Source organism: Colletotrichum acutatum (genome assembly GCF_030867785.1).
Source record: "Colletotrichum acutatum strain CBS 112980 chromosome Unknown BDZ83scaffold_41, whole genome shotgun sequence".
In the NCBI taxonomy this organism is placed as follows: domain Eukaryota; kingdom Fungi; phylum Ascomycota; class Sordariomycetes; order Glomerellales; family Glomerellaceae; genus Colletotrichum; species Colletotrichum acutatum.
The window spans coordinates 23,182-35,777 of NW_026849035.1; the positions used below are offsets into that span (position 1 = coordinate 23,182).

General features: G+C 54.0%; 4 protein-coding genes across 4 annotated transcripts; 2 read left to right on the forward strand and 2 right to left on the reverse strand.

Annotated features, from left to right (window-relative positions):
* Positions 1-552: 552 nt before the first annotated feature.
* Positions 553-2,399, forward strand: BDZ83DRAFT_576589 (uncharacterized protein; the record flags this gene model as incomplete). The annotated part of the gene is made up of 3 exons (XM_060504931.1): positions 553-590; positions 832-998; positions 1,141-2,399. 3 exons carry the CDS (start codon positions 553-555, stop codon positions 2,397-2,399), a joined length of 1,464 nt encoding a protein of 487 aa, XP_060365475.1.
* Positions 2,400-5,514: 3,115 nt separating this feature from the next.
* On the reverse strand, positions 5,515-6,010 carry BDZ83DRAFT_302315 (uncharacterized protein). The gene has a single exon (XM_060502261.1). The coding sequence runs from the start codon at positions 5,972-5,974 to the stop codon at positions 5,648-5,650; it is 327 nt and encodes a 108-aa protein (XP_060365476.1). The 5' UTR covers positions 5,975-6,010; the 3' UTR covers positions 5,515-5,647.
* Positions 6,011-7,251: 1,241 nt separating this feature from the next.
* BDZ83DRAFT_619552 (uncharacterized protein) lies at positions 7,252-9,444 on the forward strand. Its single transcript, XM_060508127.1, has 2 exons — positions 7,252-7,705; positions 7,787-9,444. Exons 1-2 carry the CDS (start codon positions 7,595-7,597, stop codon positions 9,053-9,055), a joined length of 1,380 nt encoding a protein of 459 aa, XP_060365477.1. The 5' UTR covers positions 7,252-7,594; the 3' UTR covers positions 9,056-9,444.
* A 1,214-nt stretch (positions 9,445-10,658) lies between these two features.
* On the reverse strand, positions 10,659-12,195 carry BDZ83DRAFT_619555 (aminotransferase-like protein). The gene is made up of 2 exons (XM_060508128.1): positions 11,505-12,195; positions 10,659-11,449 (listed from the first exon to the last, which is right to left on the reverse strand). The coding sequence occupies exons 1-2, from the start codon at positions 12,006-12,008 to the stop codon at positions 10,715-10,717; spliced, it is 1,239 nt and encodes a 412-aa protein (XP_060365478.1). The 5' UTR covers positions 12,009-12,195; the 3' UTR covers positions 10,659-10,714.
* Between the last annotated feature and the right edge of the window lie 401 nt (positions 12,196-12,596).

Here is a 12,596-nt window from a genome sequence, read left to right on the forward strand (position 1 = left end):
AGGGCTAGAGGGGTATTGGGTGATTGATCACACGAGAGGAAGAGAGAGAGAGAGCTTTGGATCGTCGAGACTGGTCTGTTCTGGTAGTAAGCAAGCTACACAAAACCTCAACACCCTCGGCGCAAAACAGTCCATCTTTTCCCACCTCCTCTTCCTCAAACGAAACTCTTTTCCCCTTTTTTTACCTCTCACTCATCTTGTTCCTGAAATAAACCAGGTGCCACACACACTCTCATCTTTCTCTAATTTCGCCCGTAACAGAGAGCTCTGTTGGTTCTCTATTCGTACCCGCTGCCGCCCTTGGCTACATTACCTTTTACTTTGACTGAGGCGGGGTAACAATTTGCCAACGCCCAACACCCCCCGAGAAAGTTGCGCGCCTCTCTGGTGCTTGTCAATCGGATCATCGGCCCAGGGAGTGGTCCCGAATCCTTGGACAGAGAGAAGGCAAGGAAGCTATTCTTGGAGCTCCCTTTGTTTAGCGTTGTTGGAAGCTCGGCAAGGTAAGGTAAGGTTTGGAGGGGTTGCTCGCAGCAATCCCACAATTAGAGAATGGCGACCCGGCCGGGAGAGGAGAACGTTGCTACACTGTGAGTTTTAATCTTGTTGGTTTCTGTCTTTCCGAAAAGGTGGTAAAGAAGCGTAACAGCTCGCACTTGTGTTGACCTTCTTCGGGCTTTCTTCTTCTTCTCTCTCCATCTGTCTCTTCACACCCACATCCAAAACCGGACGTGGGATTCTGCGATTTGCGATCCATTTACACATAGAGAGAGCGCGCGTATAGATGAAATAGAAGATGGCGGCTGCTGACTGGCCTCAAACGCTAAACAGCTTCGGAGATATTCACTACTTTTACGGCCCGCCGACGAGTAATCCGCCGCACCACCGCTTCGACAAGGGATCTTATGTCTACCTTTTTGAGAACGCAAACGACCGCCGCGCGCGCATCGAGATTGCCAACCAGCCCGGCACCGAAGATCAAGATGCCTTTGACGGATGTGCGTAGATATTCCATGTATCTTGCTCCAAGAGCTTTCTATCTCTCCAGAGCTGAAGCTAGGGCCTCCATGTCTAGCTTTAGCTGAAGCTCTAGCTGGAGCCAGAATTCTATCACGCCCGCTAACCAACATGCCTTCACAGTCCTCGACAAGACGCACGTTCGATACTCGTACAACCACCAGTGCATGGTAACCCTCATCGTAGGCGAGACAACGGACCAGATGGAATGGCATCTGCCCACCTACGATCCCCAGAACCAGAACAAGTACCACTACAAGCTCCATTCGCTCGACATCTACTTTTGGAAGGCCGATGACGCCGTCCAGTTCGTCAACGGCATCCGTTTCGTCCTCCCGCCCGCTCAGGTCGAGATCCTCGACGAGCCCCAGCAGCACCATCAGCAACATGTCCAGCAGCACACGCAACATCAACCCGTGAGCTCCGTCGTCCAACAGCTAGAACACGTCGCGATATCGGACCCAAACTACGGCTCCCCGAGAGGAGGCGCCTCCACGCAACAGCAGCATAACGGCTCAGCCTTCGCCGGGCCACCTACCTCAGCCGTACCCGCCGCACCACCAGCCCATCAACAACAGGAATCCCAACAGCCAGCGAGCTTCGCACCAATGGCATACAACCCCGCCGCCCCCGCAGCCCCAGAAGCCATCCGCCACAGAGAAAAGACCCCGCCCCCCGAAGACGGCGTCGCCGATCCCCTGGCCGCGGCCGTAGCCTACGACGCGCAGGCCCCGTTCTCCCCGGGCTTCGTGCCCCCTCCCGGGTTCCAGAGCGCGCATGGAGGCGGAGGTATCGGCCTCCCGCCTCCTCCCCCGCTGCCACAGTTTGGTGGACCCCCGGGCCAACCCGTCCTCCAGCGGGCGGCAACGATGCCGGCGCAAGCCGTACACGGCGCCCTCGCGTCCCCGGGTCTAGTCAACCCCTACGCCAACGGCAGCCCGTTCCCCTCATCCCCTGGCTTCGCGCCACCGCCGCCGCCGCCTACCCAGCCGCCTCAACTACAACAACCTCAACCGCAGACGCAGCAGGGAACACCCCAACCGCAAGCCGCCGCCGTCCACGCCCCTCCGACACCCCCTTCAGCGACGACGACCGCTGCCTCCGCGCCGCCGGCTGCAGGGGCCCCGATGTCGCCTCCGCCCGGCGGGTTCTCGCAGTACTCGTATAGCAGTAGCAACGGGGGTAGCCAGCAGCAGCAGCAGCCGGGAGCGTTTGACTACTCTATTCACCAGCAGGCGTATCGGCCTACGGAGATGGAGGCGGGTAAATATAAAGGGTATACGGGCAAGCAGGAGCCGTCAGGGAGGTTGGAGGCGAATGTTGGGAGGTTGGAGAAGGGTGTTACGGGGATGTTTAGGAAGTTTGAGAAGAAGTTTGGCTGATGTGGGATAAGTGGTTGCGATGTGCGGGAAAGCGGAAGATGGGAGACTAATACTTTGGATGATTTCTCTCCTTCTTCTTTTTTTGTTTCATAGGGGGGGGAGCAATCCTGGATGCCTTTGGATAGTTTGGTCATTGAGTACGTAACCTCAATGGATAATTTTCCTGTTTGCAAATATTCCGGATGCCGCGTGCATCGCTGAATAAATAGTCTTTTTTCCTGCGTGTACACTTGAGAATATCATCAATGCTGAGTGGTAATCCGGTCAACGAGGCAGCTTCATCCGAATCTCAACAGAGAGGTTGAGCTGTTACCATAGATCCTGGAGACGGCTATACACTCTTGTTTGCTCGCCCTCTTCACCCCTTTCTCTTCAACCGGGGGCAGCTAAAGAGAGGTGACCACTTCAAAGTGGTAGGTTCCCAACGACGATGACTGTATGCCTGGTTTGCAAAATGAATAAAGCTCAATATGGAGAGAAACGTCTAAAAAGCCCAAGAAAAAAACCGGAGTCTGCCTTTCCTGATAACACGAGCTATTGATGTTAGAGGTGACGAAGTTTTCACATATGCCTAGTTCGCGTGTAAGACGAGTTAGAAACGTATGCTCGTGCTCCTGAGAGCAAAGTATTTGCTTTCATCGCATAGCGTTACACTCACCATCGACAAGTCTCATACCATCTCGGTTCGAATACTTTACCTAAACATGCGACAATCTGTATCCCAGCACCAGATTCAAAGGCGGCAATGGTATCGCTTGCTATATGAACGTGAGTCTAGGATTGATGCAGACAGCCATGTTCATCAGGGATAGTATCCTCTGAGCTGATATCGATCGATACGATTCGTAGCGCAGGCAGCAAGCAAAGCGCCTCAATCTCACACTATCGTTTCGATCGGCAGATGTACTCCATACGTCATGCACGGATGCGATTGACAACGTGGTGGCCTGGCACGCCCGAGGAAGGATTCGCGACTTTTTTGGGGGCCGGAATGTCGCTCCGTCAAAACGACCAGATCCAGTTCCTTTCAAATGGCAAAGTGATGAGGCTTTGTTGGTCTCGGCATGTGGTGGAGGGCTGGCAGGATTCATGATACAGAACGCAATGCGTGGTGATGAATCCTGCGAGCGATAACTGCAGCTGACAGTGGATAGGTCTCCTCCGTGAGACAGCGGGATGGGGTTGCGGGGTGTGATAACGCCTTGCCTTTCATCCGATGATGAGGAAGAATGCCTGTCTTTTTCAGGTTCTCTGCTACTTCTCATTTGCATGGTATTTCGTCGACCAGAATATCAAAACGTATGTACAGATCCTCCGTAAACAATCATTCGTCCTCTGATGAAATTGACAGAGAAACTGGGACCAAGCCTGAGCTCGTATAAGTCAAGGTTGTGACACCTTGAGAGCACCGATTCAACGTTGCGTCGCCTTATCCTTGATGCGGAATGATTTCAGATTTCGCGCGGGGGTTGCGCTGGACGGCGTCTTCCAATGGGCTGACAAAACGGGCCTAACAATTAAGTCGTCCGACCCGAGGCACGGCCGGCTGCCCTACAGGCAATGGCTACTGTACAAGATAGCCAGTCGTCTCTTTCCTTGAGTTCTGTCAGCGCTACTCGCGAAGGTGGACGAATGAGAGGGTGCGGCTAGGCGATTGGGTGGTTTAAGAAGGCGTGCAGAAATGTCTTAGACAAGAAGTGCATCTGTCTTAGACCTGCATAGTAGCTGGGCTTTCGTTCCTGAATAGCGTTGCGCCCTCGAGGAAGTCTTGATGACCATGTAGTAGTCTCTGGGTGTTGATTTCGCAACCATTTGACTAGTTCGGAAGTACAGCATGTGAGATATGTCTTCGAGAAGGGCTGTGGCAGCTTTCGAAGAATGATGGCACCTGGGCTGACTTTGACTTGCTTGCAACGCTGGAGTAAGCCCACGCAGGCGGCAGCCCCTCCGTCCCCAGCCACATAGTCATCATGATGTAGATGAGGCGGTGCTGGAGACCGCGGGGCATCCCTGCCATTCCTCGACTGGCTCGCGAGCTGCCAGGCAGCCCCAATGTTGGCGGTTAATCTTCTCACAAGTCACAACTTACCCACGCTATCTCACCTGTCCCGGGGAACCCTGCCAGCCGCCATGTCTGTGGGCTGTGGCAGAGCAGCAGCTGGACTCAGCCGGTGGCTGGTGAGAGCTGCTCTATCAAGTACACCAGCCTCTGGAGACTGGTACGTTGATGTTGCTTGCTTTTCGTTGCACTGTTGCTGGGCCATGATGCTTGTTGCTGGAAATAGTATACCGTTACCGGGCAAAACTGGAGACACGGCGCTCGAGTTCTTCTTGGCCAAGTGGGTTCTAGTCAATCGAAAAGCCCAAGCCGGATGGCGGCATGGCATGGCGACGGCGTTCCTGAGGAGGCCCCTGCTAATGCTTAAATTCGTGACACGGCAGGTGACGGAAGCGAAATCACTGCCCTAGGGCATGAAATCAAAAGAGGGGGCAGCAGCAGCAGCAGCAGCAACTTCTTGTCAAGGACAGATTGATTCTATCGTCGACTCGTTAGGCGTGAGAGACGGTTTCGTCTGATGTCACTCGTGGACCCGAATCAAGACAGGAAACGGGGAAGTTGATGGAGCAAAGATGATGGGGTTTCGACGTTGCGTGGGCCAGAAGTTTTAGGGCCGAATGACACCGTTGCAGCAAGCCGCAAGCCACACGTCAAGCCTCAAGGACAAGCTGCCGGCGCGCGATGGGATCGCCAGTGACGATGATAGCGCCAATCTGTATGATGTCTCCGTAGCCTGTGTGCCTGTGCAGAGCGGGTGACCACTGACAAGACTGGTGCCAACGCCAACACCGCCCTGCCCTGGGCACTGCCTCACGCCCCGATGGTTTGGGTTGGGCTGACTGAAAGTTGGGGCCCCTAGGAGGTGTCTGACGCAGCGAACATGGGCTTGAATGTTGACTGTATGGATGGTCCTGATTTGGCATTCGTACTTGGGTGATTGATGTCAGATGGTGATTTGAATGGAAGCTTCTGTTGCTTAGTGAACCCCACAGAAAGACAAGCTGGTTCGATTGAACGCCCAGTGCGGAAAGGGGTTGATAGAAGAAACATTGCTCGTTGTTTGCTCTGCAAGTGAAGTTTGACAGACGCAGAGGAAAGGCCTCTTTTCTTCCATGTTTCGCCTAGCCCGTGTTTGCAGATAGTCTTCCTGGTAGGAGTATCCCGTACGGAGTACGTAGGCATGGTCGTGTCATGTATCCATGTACACGGATAGGTACTTGGGAAACGCCGAGAATGATTCGATGAACGGCGTTCGCTGATTTGGGGTAAACTCAAATGATTTGATTGTTTGGTTCATTGGCTCATTGGCGGTTCGGTCGGCCTGCCATCTTATGTCTATCTGGAGCGGCATTGAGAACAGTCGGGATTGTCTTGTCCGATATTGTTGACAGCGAAGGCCGTTGCCATCGACTCGAAGCCGTTCCGCAGGGTCCAGTGCAGCTGCGTACGTGAGACACCATAGACTCCTCAGACAGAGAATCGGAGAATCGGAGAGGGAGGACGCGACGACTTGCATCGTCCTCGAGCAAAGTTGCAACGGGATGAGCGGCGCGCACAGCAACGTGGAACCTGGACAAGGTTAGCGCAGAGATTCTTCCCGCCGCCGGCACCCACTAAGGAACATACACGAGCGACGCTAAAGTGAGCTACGAGGCGGCCCACCTCGAGGGGGGGAGTGGAGGATGTTTGTTGTGCGAGGTACCTCGTTTCTCACATTGCAGTGGGTGGCTGTTGAAGTACCTTTGAAACATGGCCATAGAGTGAGAGCGAGTGAGACTGCCAGAAAGATGTCAGAAAGAGAGAGAGAGAGAGAGAGAGAGAGAGAGAGAAAGAGAGAAGCAGAGAGTCTCGGGGTCCAGCTGTGAAGGGCAACTGCAGACTGCAATTGCAACAGCAGCTGCAGGCCCGGCTGTGGGCAGCTGCAACTGCAACAATCCACTTTCGCATCCTGCTCTGCTCCTGCCTAGGTCCTTCTCGTGCCTGCCTCCTGCCTTCCGTCGAAGCTCTACCTCACACAGTACGTACCTATGTCCTGCTGCACTGCGCTGAGGCAGAGGCATCCGCATCCGCTTCCTCGTCCTCATCTTCACCCGCAACCTCGACCGCGACATCAACCGAGATTCTGTCTGTTCGCCTTTCCTCCTCCTGCTGCTATTCTTCTCTTTACCTTAGGCTCCTCAAACAACATCACTCCGTCGTCTACCAACAGAAGCCGTTTCCCTATCCAACCTACATCACTTATTTAATCGTCCACTATACGCCGCCGCCCCGGCCATCCTGACGTCCACACGTCCAACATCCAACACGCAATACGCTTACGGATACCCGCCTTGGATACCTTACTCAGGCAACCCAAGAGTGATCCGACCCAGAAACGCTGCTGCCTCTAGTCCATCCGCCTCCGCCTCCGCCTCCGCCTCCCTCCTGCATCGCAACCAAGACCAAGCACACATACGGCTACAGAGCACTTCAAGGGCAAGGCACCGACCTGCTGCTCCGTGCCTCCCAGCCTCACAAAGCTCACACCCTTCCCGGATCCATCCAACCCACTACCCACCCGAAAGGACCCTTCATCGCTCACCACCGAGTCCCACTGCGCTGCACAGCACTGCACACAGAGAAGAGGCACAAGTTTACACCCAGTCTACGGGCACGGATACGTACCTCGCCGCCAGCTTCTGGACCCCCGGACCTTTCGAGGTTGGCCCTGTGCTACTACCACCGCGGCACCGCTACTACCAAGTAAAGTACCAACCTGCACCTTGCCTGGACCTGGTCCCGTCAGTCTTCTCGCCTCACCTCACCTCATCTCACCTCCAACCGCCAAACCAACCGACTGCTATTGCTTGCTTCCTTCTCTCTCTCCCACATCATCTCTCGACTTCTCCCACGTCCACGACACTTCGACCATCACCTGTATCGCCGTCCCTTCGTCTCCGATCCAACGCGTCCCCATAAGCGTTCCTGCAATTACCGAGTCTCAATGTCCCAGTCCTGACGCTTATTATTCGCTTTGCGCAGCTGGGACGCCCCGCCTTAATCCGCCTCGCCGTTGACACTCCAGCGCCTCTCGACCTTAAACCGCCGACCCTTCCGTTCCGGTACTCTGTCGAAATTCAGTCGCTCGTTACACGCAATGTACCTCAAAATGCGAATACCACTCGACCTCTCCGCCAGTTCACAGAATGGCTATACTGCGATGCTGCAACGTCGTGAAGAAATCGACGGCAGGAAAATTACCACAATTGTAAGTGACAAGACATGTGAAAGACTCTTTTCCCCGTCCACCATTACCCTGTACTAAGCCGCTGACGCCATACTGCCAAAGGTCATCCTTGGTGTACTGGTTCTCCTCATCTTCATCGCCTTTGTCGTCTTCTCCCTCCGCGCATCTCGGCGCTCTACCCGCGGCAACAGCAAAAAGCCTAGCGGCGGCGGCTTTTTCAAGTCAATATTGAAAAATGGTGGCAGAAACAGATACCGCCAAGCTCAGGATGAAGACTCCACCTCTACCGAACGATTGACCGACCGCCGTCGATCCCGCCCCTCATCTGTCGCATTCGATGCCTCGGCCGATCAATCGCAGGCCGATGCCCGCTCCCCCAACAGCGCTGTCAACCGCAATACTTCGATTCGTTCAATCATGACGTTGCCTGCTTACCGGCCTGATCCGAACGAAACCGAGCAAGTTCTGGGTCGTGAAGGTGAACGCGGCGGTGTTGATGTCGTTATCGAATATCCCACGGAAGAAACAGAGGAGGATCTGCGTGATCAGGAGATGGAGGCTCTTTACCAGATTCGCCTGGCCCGCCGTCAGGAGCTTGCTGAGCGGGAGGAGCGGAGAGTGGAGCGCCGGGAAGCTCGGGAACGTGGTGACTTTGTAGCTCTGGACAACATCCGATCCAGAGCTCGGGCTGCCAGCAATAACAGCGTTGTCGCGGTCCTCCGCGAAGAACATGAACGCCTGAAGAATGAACGTCAGAGAGCTGTTTCCAGTGTTTCTTACGCCGATCTCGGTGTTGCTCGTCACGACGGCACACGACTTCGCGCCAACAGCAATGAGAGTGAGAGGATGGGGCTGCTTTCGGACTCTGCCAGTATTGCCGCCACCTCCATCCGATCCGGCGCCGGTTCAGCCATGAACCACAGGAGAGGCAGCTCTGTAATGAGCGTCGAAAGCGACCTACCTTCGCCAGGATTTACTTCTAGGTCACGGGCAAACTCTCGACCAGATACCCCCCGCCTAGATACCCGGGCAGGGTCCAGTCCGGATGTCGAAGCTGACGTAGGAGATGCTGGCATGCCCATCTACTCTCCACCTGGATACGACGAAGTCTCGCTAGATGACGAGCGTTCCAGGAGCAATACTCCCCAACCTGGCACTGAGCCTCCGCCGACGTACCCCGGCCCTGCTCAACAACGGGCAGAGAGCATTGCCTCAAGCATGGCCGACTTGGTTGCAGATGAGCAGACTACAAACAACTTTGCAGACTCACGCCGGAGCTCAAGGGTACCACGACTGCCTAGTCTACGATTGCAGCAAGTGCCGCAAATCGTGATAGAACCTTCCAGTGCCAGACCTCACGATGATAGGTGACGGCCTGAGCTGGGATCGCGCGAACCAAATTCAATCTGATGATTACGGCTGAAAGCAATGAGCCTGTTGCAAACGAATAAACGCCTGGAGGCTATTTTGTTAGTACATACGAAGTCTTGAAGGGTAAAAACAAATACCGGTTGGATGGGGCGCTTGCCCTCTTGAGGCAAGGTCTTGAATCTTGTTTGTATAATAGTCTTCCGGCATACCGGATATCGGCGTTTGGCGAACCTCGTTCCGGATTGAACGAGTGCAAAGGATACCAAAGCGATTTATTAGAGAAGTTGCTGCGCCATGTATCGTTGTAGCCTACGTGCTCGACATAGCAATGGCTTGTCATTTTTTCGTCCACAAGAGAATACACAATTTCAATTGATGGTCTTGCGGTGATTGATTATGCCGTCTGTCACGGGCTGGAGCAGTAATCTGGTGTGATCAGATCCATCGGATATGCAGTGTAGATGAGCTGACCACTGCCGATGTATACGCTGAGCCCTCTCGTCTCCTGCTCACTTTTTGATCCTAACTCCCCTTTGATAACCAGAATTATGATACCCTACATGTACCGATCAGTGGAAGCATACTCAGCCCTAGGTAGCGTTGCTCAGGTCGTCTAGGACCTCCCATAGAGTAAGACTCGCATCTCTTAAACGATTTTGAGGCACTGCCTCCAACGGTATGGGAAAACAACAGCATTGATACAAGAACGCAGGTAGCAGACAAAAGCTTTCTTGTACGCCCTTCCCCTTTGGCTCCATTGATAGGCTTACAGTGGTGTATAGCATACTAGTAAAAGACGTTTGTAATAACACTCGCTAATAGCAGCTCCAATGATGTCCACAACTTTCAGGAACTCAGGGTTGTGGACGACATCAATTTCTCAATCATGGCCCAGAATGTGGACTACATGTCCCCTTGAGGCTTGTCAAGGGGACTTGAGAGGTTGACCGATGGTCTAAATAAGGCAGCCGGGAGAACGAGGCGGTTTAAGGTACATAGGCTCGGATTTGAATGGTCAAGTAAAGTGAAGACTTTGGCAACAAGTTTTGAAAGTATCTTATCTGGAAGACTGCGCAAAATTTGTTACTAGGCAAGTGAGAGTTCTTGTCATGAGCGAGGAAGTCGAAAGCAGTCATGTGTACCTCTCCCTCCAGACCCAGATGCCAGGCCATGAGGCGTCTTGCATAGTTTTCCAAAGAGACAAGAGAGGCTCAAAATTATAGTTTGCTGACGAGCTCTATAGCTCTCCCAGGTCTGGAGGGGCTTGAATTCTGAGCCAGAATAACGAAAGAAAAAGACTCGGGTCCTGTATTCTTTGTAGGATGTGAGAACACATCTCGGGGGCGCCTACATACGCTTGAGATCATAACTTGGATCTTCGGCAACGCCAGGTGAGAGACCACCATATCAGTCCAAGAATCCTGCGCTAAGGCAGCGTAGGGGTCTGGTCAGAATATCTCCAACTGTCTCCAAGGTTGGGCAATGGCTTCTTAAGCATAGACTTTGGCAGCACGAACAATCTCTAGACTGCCTAGACAACGTGTATGGATACTGCAACGCACATTGGCAATCTTTAATCACCGAGGTAAAAGGGATTTACGAAGTGGCATACCTCCTTCATTCTCTGGTCCTGTCACGAGGTCTTCAAGAAAATACCTACTACTCCGGGAACGCTGTACGCATATATGCCTCAAGCTTCTCCAAAGCCTCCACAAGCACCTCGGTATGACACACATACCCAATTCTCACATACCCCTTAAAATCCTTCTCATGACCAAAACACTTTGACCCCGGCACGAAAAACACATTCGTCTCCCTCAGCACATCCAGACAAAACTTCACATCGTCCACCGGCTCGCCGCTCCTGTGCCTGAAGCGTATAAACGCAGTCGTCCCAGCCAGCGGCCTTATCCACGAACACACACCCTTATGCCTCTCAATGAACGCCTCAAGAAGAGCCTTATTGTTGACGGCGAGCCCGACATTCCGCCGTAGAAGCGGCGTGTAGACGGGTGGTGATAGAGCGTAGGACGCGATTTGGTCGTCGATTTGGGAGACGCTTATGGTGGTGTAGTCGCGCGCCGAGGCGACGGCTTGAATGATGGCCTTGTCGGCGGAGGCGATCCACCCGATGCGGATTCCGGCCAGGGCGTAGGATTTGGACATGGAGCCTGTGACTACAATTTTGGGGTAGCCAAAGGTTGTGAGGGGCGGGGGCACGTCTGCGTATGCGTCTGAGCCGGCGGGAGAGAAGAGGTTGTGGAAGAGCGGGCGGTAGACTTCGTCTGAGAAGAGGACGATGTCCCTGGCTTTGGCGAATGCGACGAGGGAGGCGAGGACTGGTGTTGGGATGGGGATGCCAGTTGGGTTGTTTGGATTGTTGATGATGATCATCTGGTGAACGGGGTTAGTTACAGAGGATCTGTCATGAATGAGTAGATGGAATTACCTTTGTGTTGGGCTTGACGAGGGCTTCGAGTTCGCTCACATCCGGCACGAAGCCGTTCTCCTCTTTGAGCCTCCACAGGGAGACATCCGCGCCGAGACTCTCAGGGACGCTGTAGAGCTGCTGGTACGTGGGATACACGCATATGACGTGGTCGCCGGGGTTCACCAAGGTGTACAGCAGCAGGAAGTTCGCACCGATGGCGCCCTGCGTAATGAGCACGTCGTCTTCACATAGCACGTCGGGAGTTGAATCATCCGAGCCGGCCCCGGCGCCGCTACAGAGCGCAGCGACTCTCTGACGGAGTCGGGCGGAGCCGCGGATGGGGCCGTAGACTAGCTTTGTGGAGAGGTCAACGGGGCCGGGGGCGTGCTTATCCTCGGAGAGGGTGACTAGGTCATTTACGGAGACGGAGGCGGCGCAGGTCTCGGCGATGTTGAGACAGCCTGGGGTTGTCTCGTACTCGTCCATCCATTGCTCCACATCGAAGGCCGATATCCGGACCATTTTTGGGGAGGGGAAGGGCGAAAAGGTTTGGGCTGTGCGGGATGCGTTGGATGGGTGGCTCAGGATGATGACGATTGAGCTAGAAGAGGAAGTCTAGTGGGCAGCAGTAAGCTTGGGTAATAGGAGAGTAGAAGAAATGTGGAGGAGTGAGGCTTTTGCGATTTGCGATGGGTTGAATTGATACAATGCCAAGGCTGGCGGGATTATGGGAAACTGGGATCTCAAACAAGAGTCATGGTCACTTTTGCATATACATACATAGACACACACACACACAAACACACTGGCACAGTTGCTTCGACCTCGTCCATAAGGCGACTAATGGCCTTCCGGCGTATCAGCACGGACAGGATGCATCTTCGGACTGCTCAGAGAAACATTGGACATTATGAGCACACGGCGGCGTCCCGGGCCTAACGCATGCCAATGGCCCGTCAACAGGGTGCGCATGGGAGAGTGTCTGCCACTAGGAAGACTCTCCGTGAGCACAGATGCACGGGATTGTGGTTGTTGGAGAAAAGTATAATGCCGTGGATGTTAGGTACCTGAGTGAGGTTCCATTCAATGCGGGGAGCAAAAGCAAAGGAG

Excerpts from the sequence above, each read along its gene's own strand:
- BDZ83DRAFT_302315 (XM_060502261.1), bottom strand. The coding sequence starts at position 5,974 with ATGCAAGTCGTCGCGTCCTCCCTCTCCGATTCTCCGATTCTCTGTCTG.
- BDZ83DRAFT_619552 (XM_060508127.1), top strand. The coding sequence starts at position 7,595 with ATGTACCTCAAAATGCGAATACCACTCGACCTCTCCGCCAGTTCACAG. Across the intron at positions 7,706-7,786 it reads GCAGGAAAATTACCACAATT|GTCATCCTTGGTGTACTGGT; the intron begins GTAAGTGACAAG and ends ATACTGCCAAAG.
- BDZ83DRAFT_619555 (XM_060508128.1), bottom strand. The coding sequence starts at position 12,008 with ATGGTCCGGATATCGGCCTTCGATGTGGAGCAATGGATGGACGAGTAC. Across the intron at positions 11,450-11,504 it reads TCGTCAAGCCCAACACAAAG|ATGATCATCATCAACAATCC; the intron begins GTAATTCCATCT and ends CCCGTTCACCAG.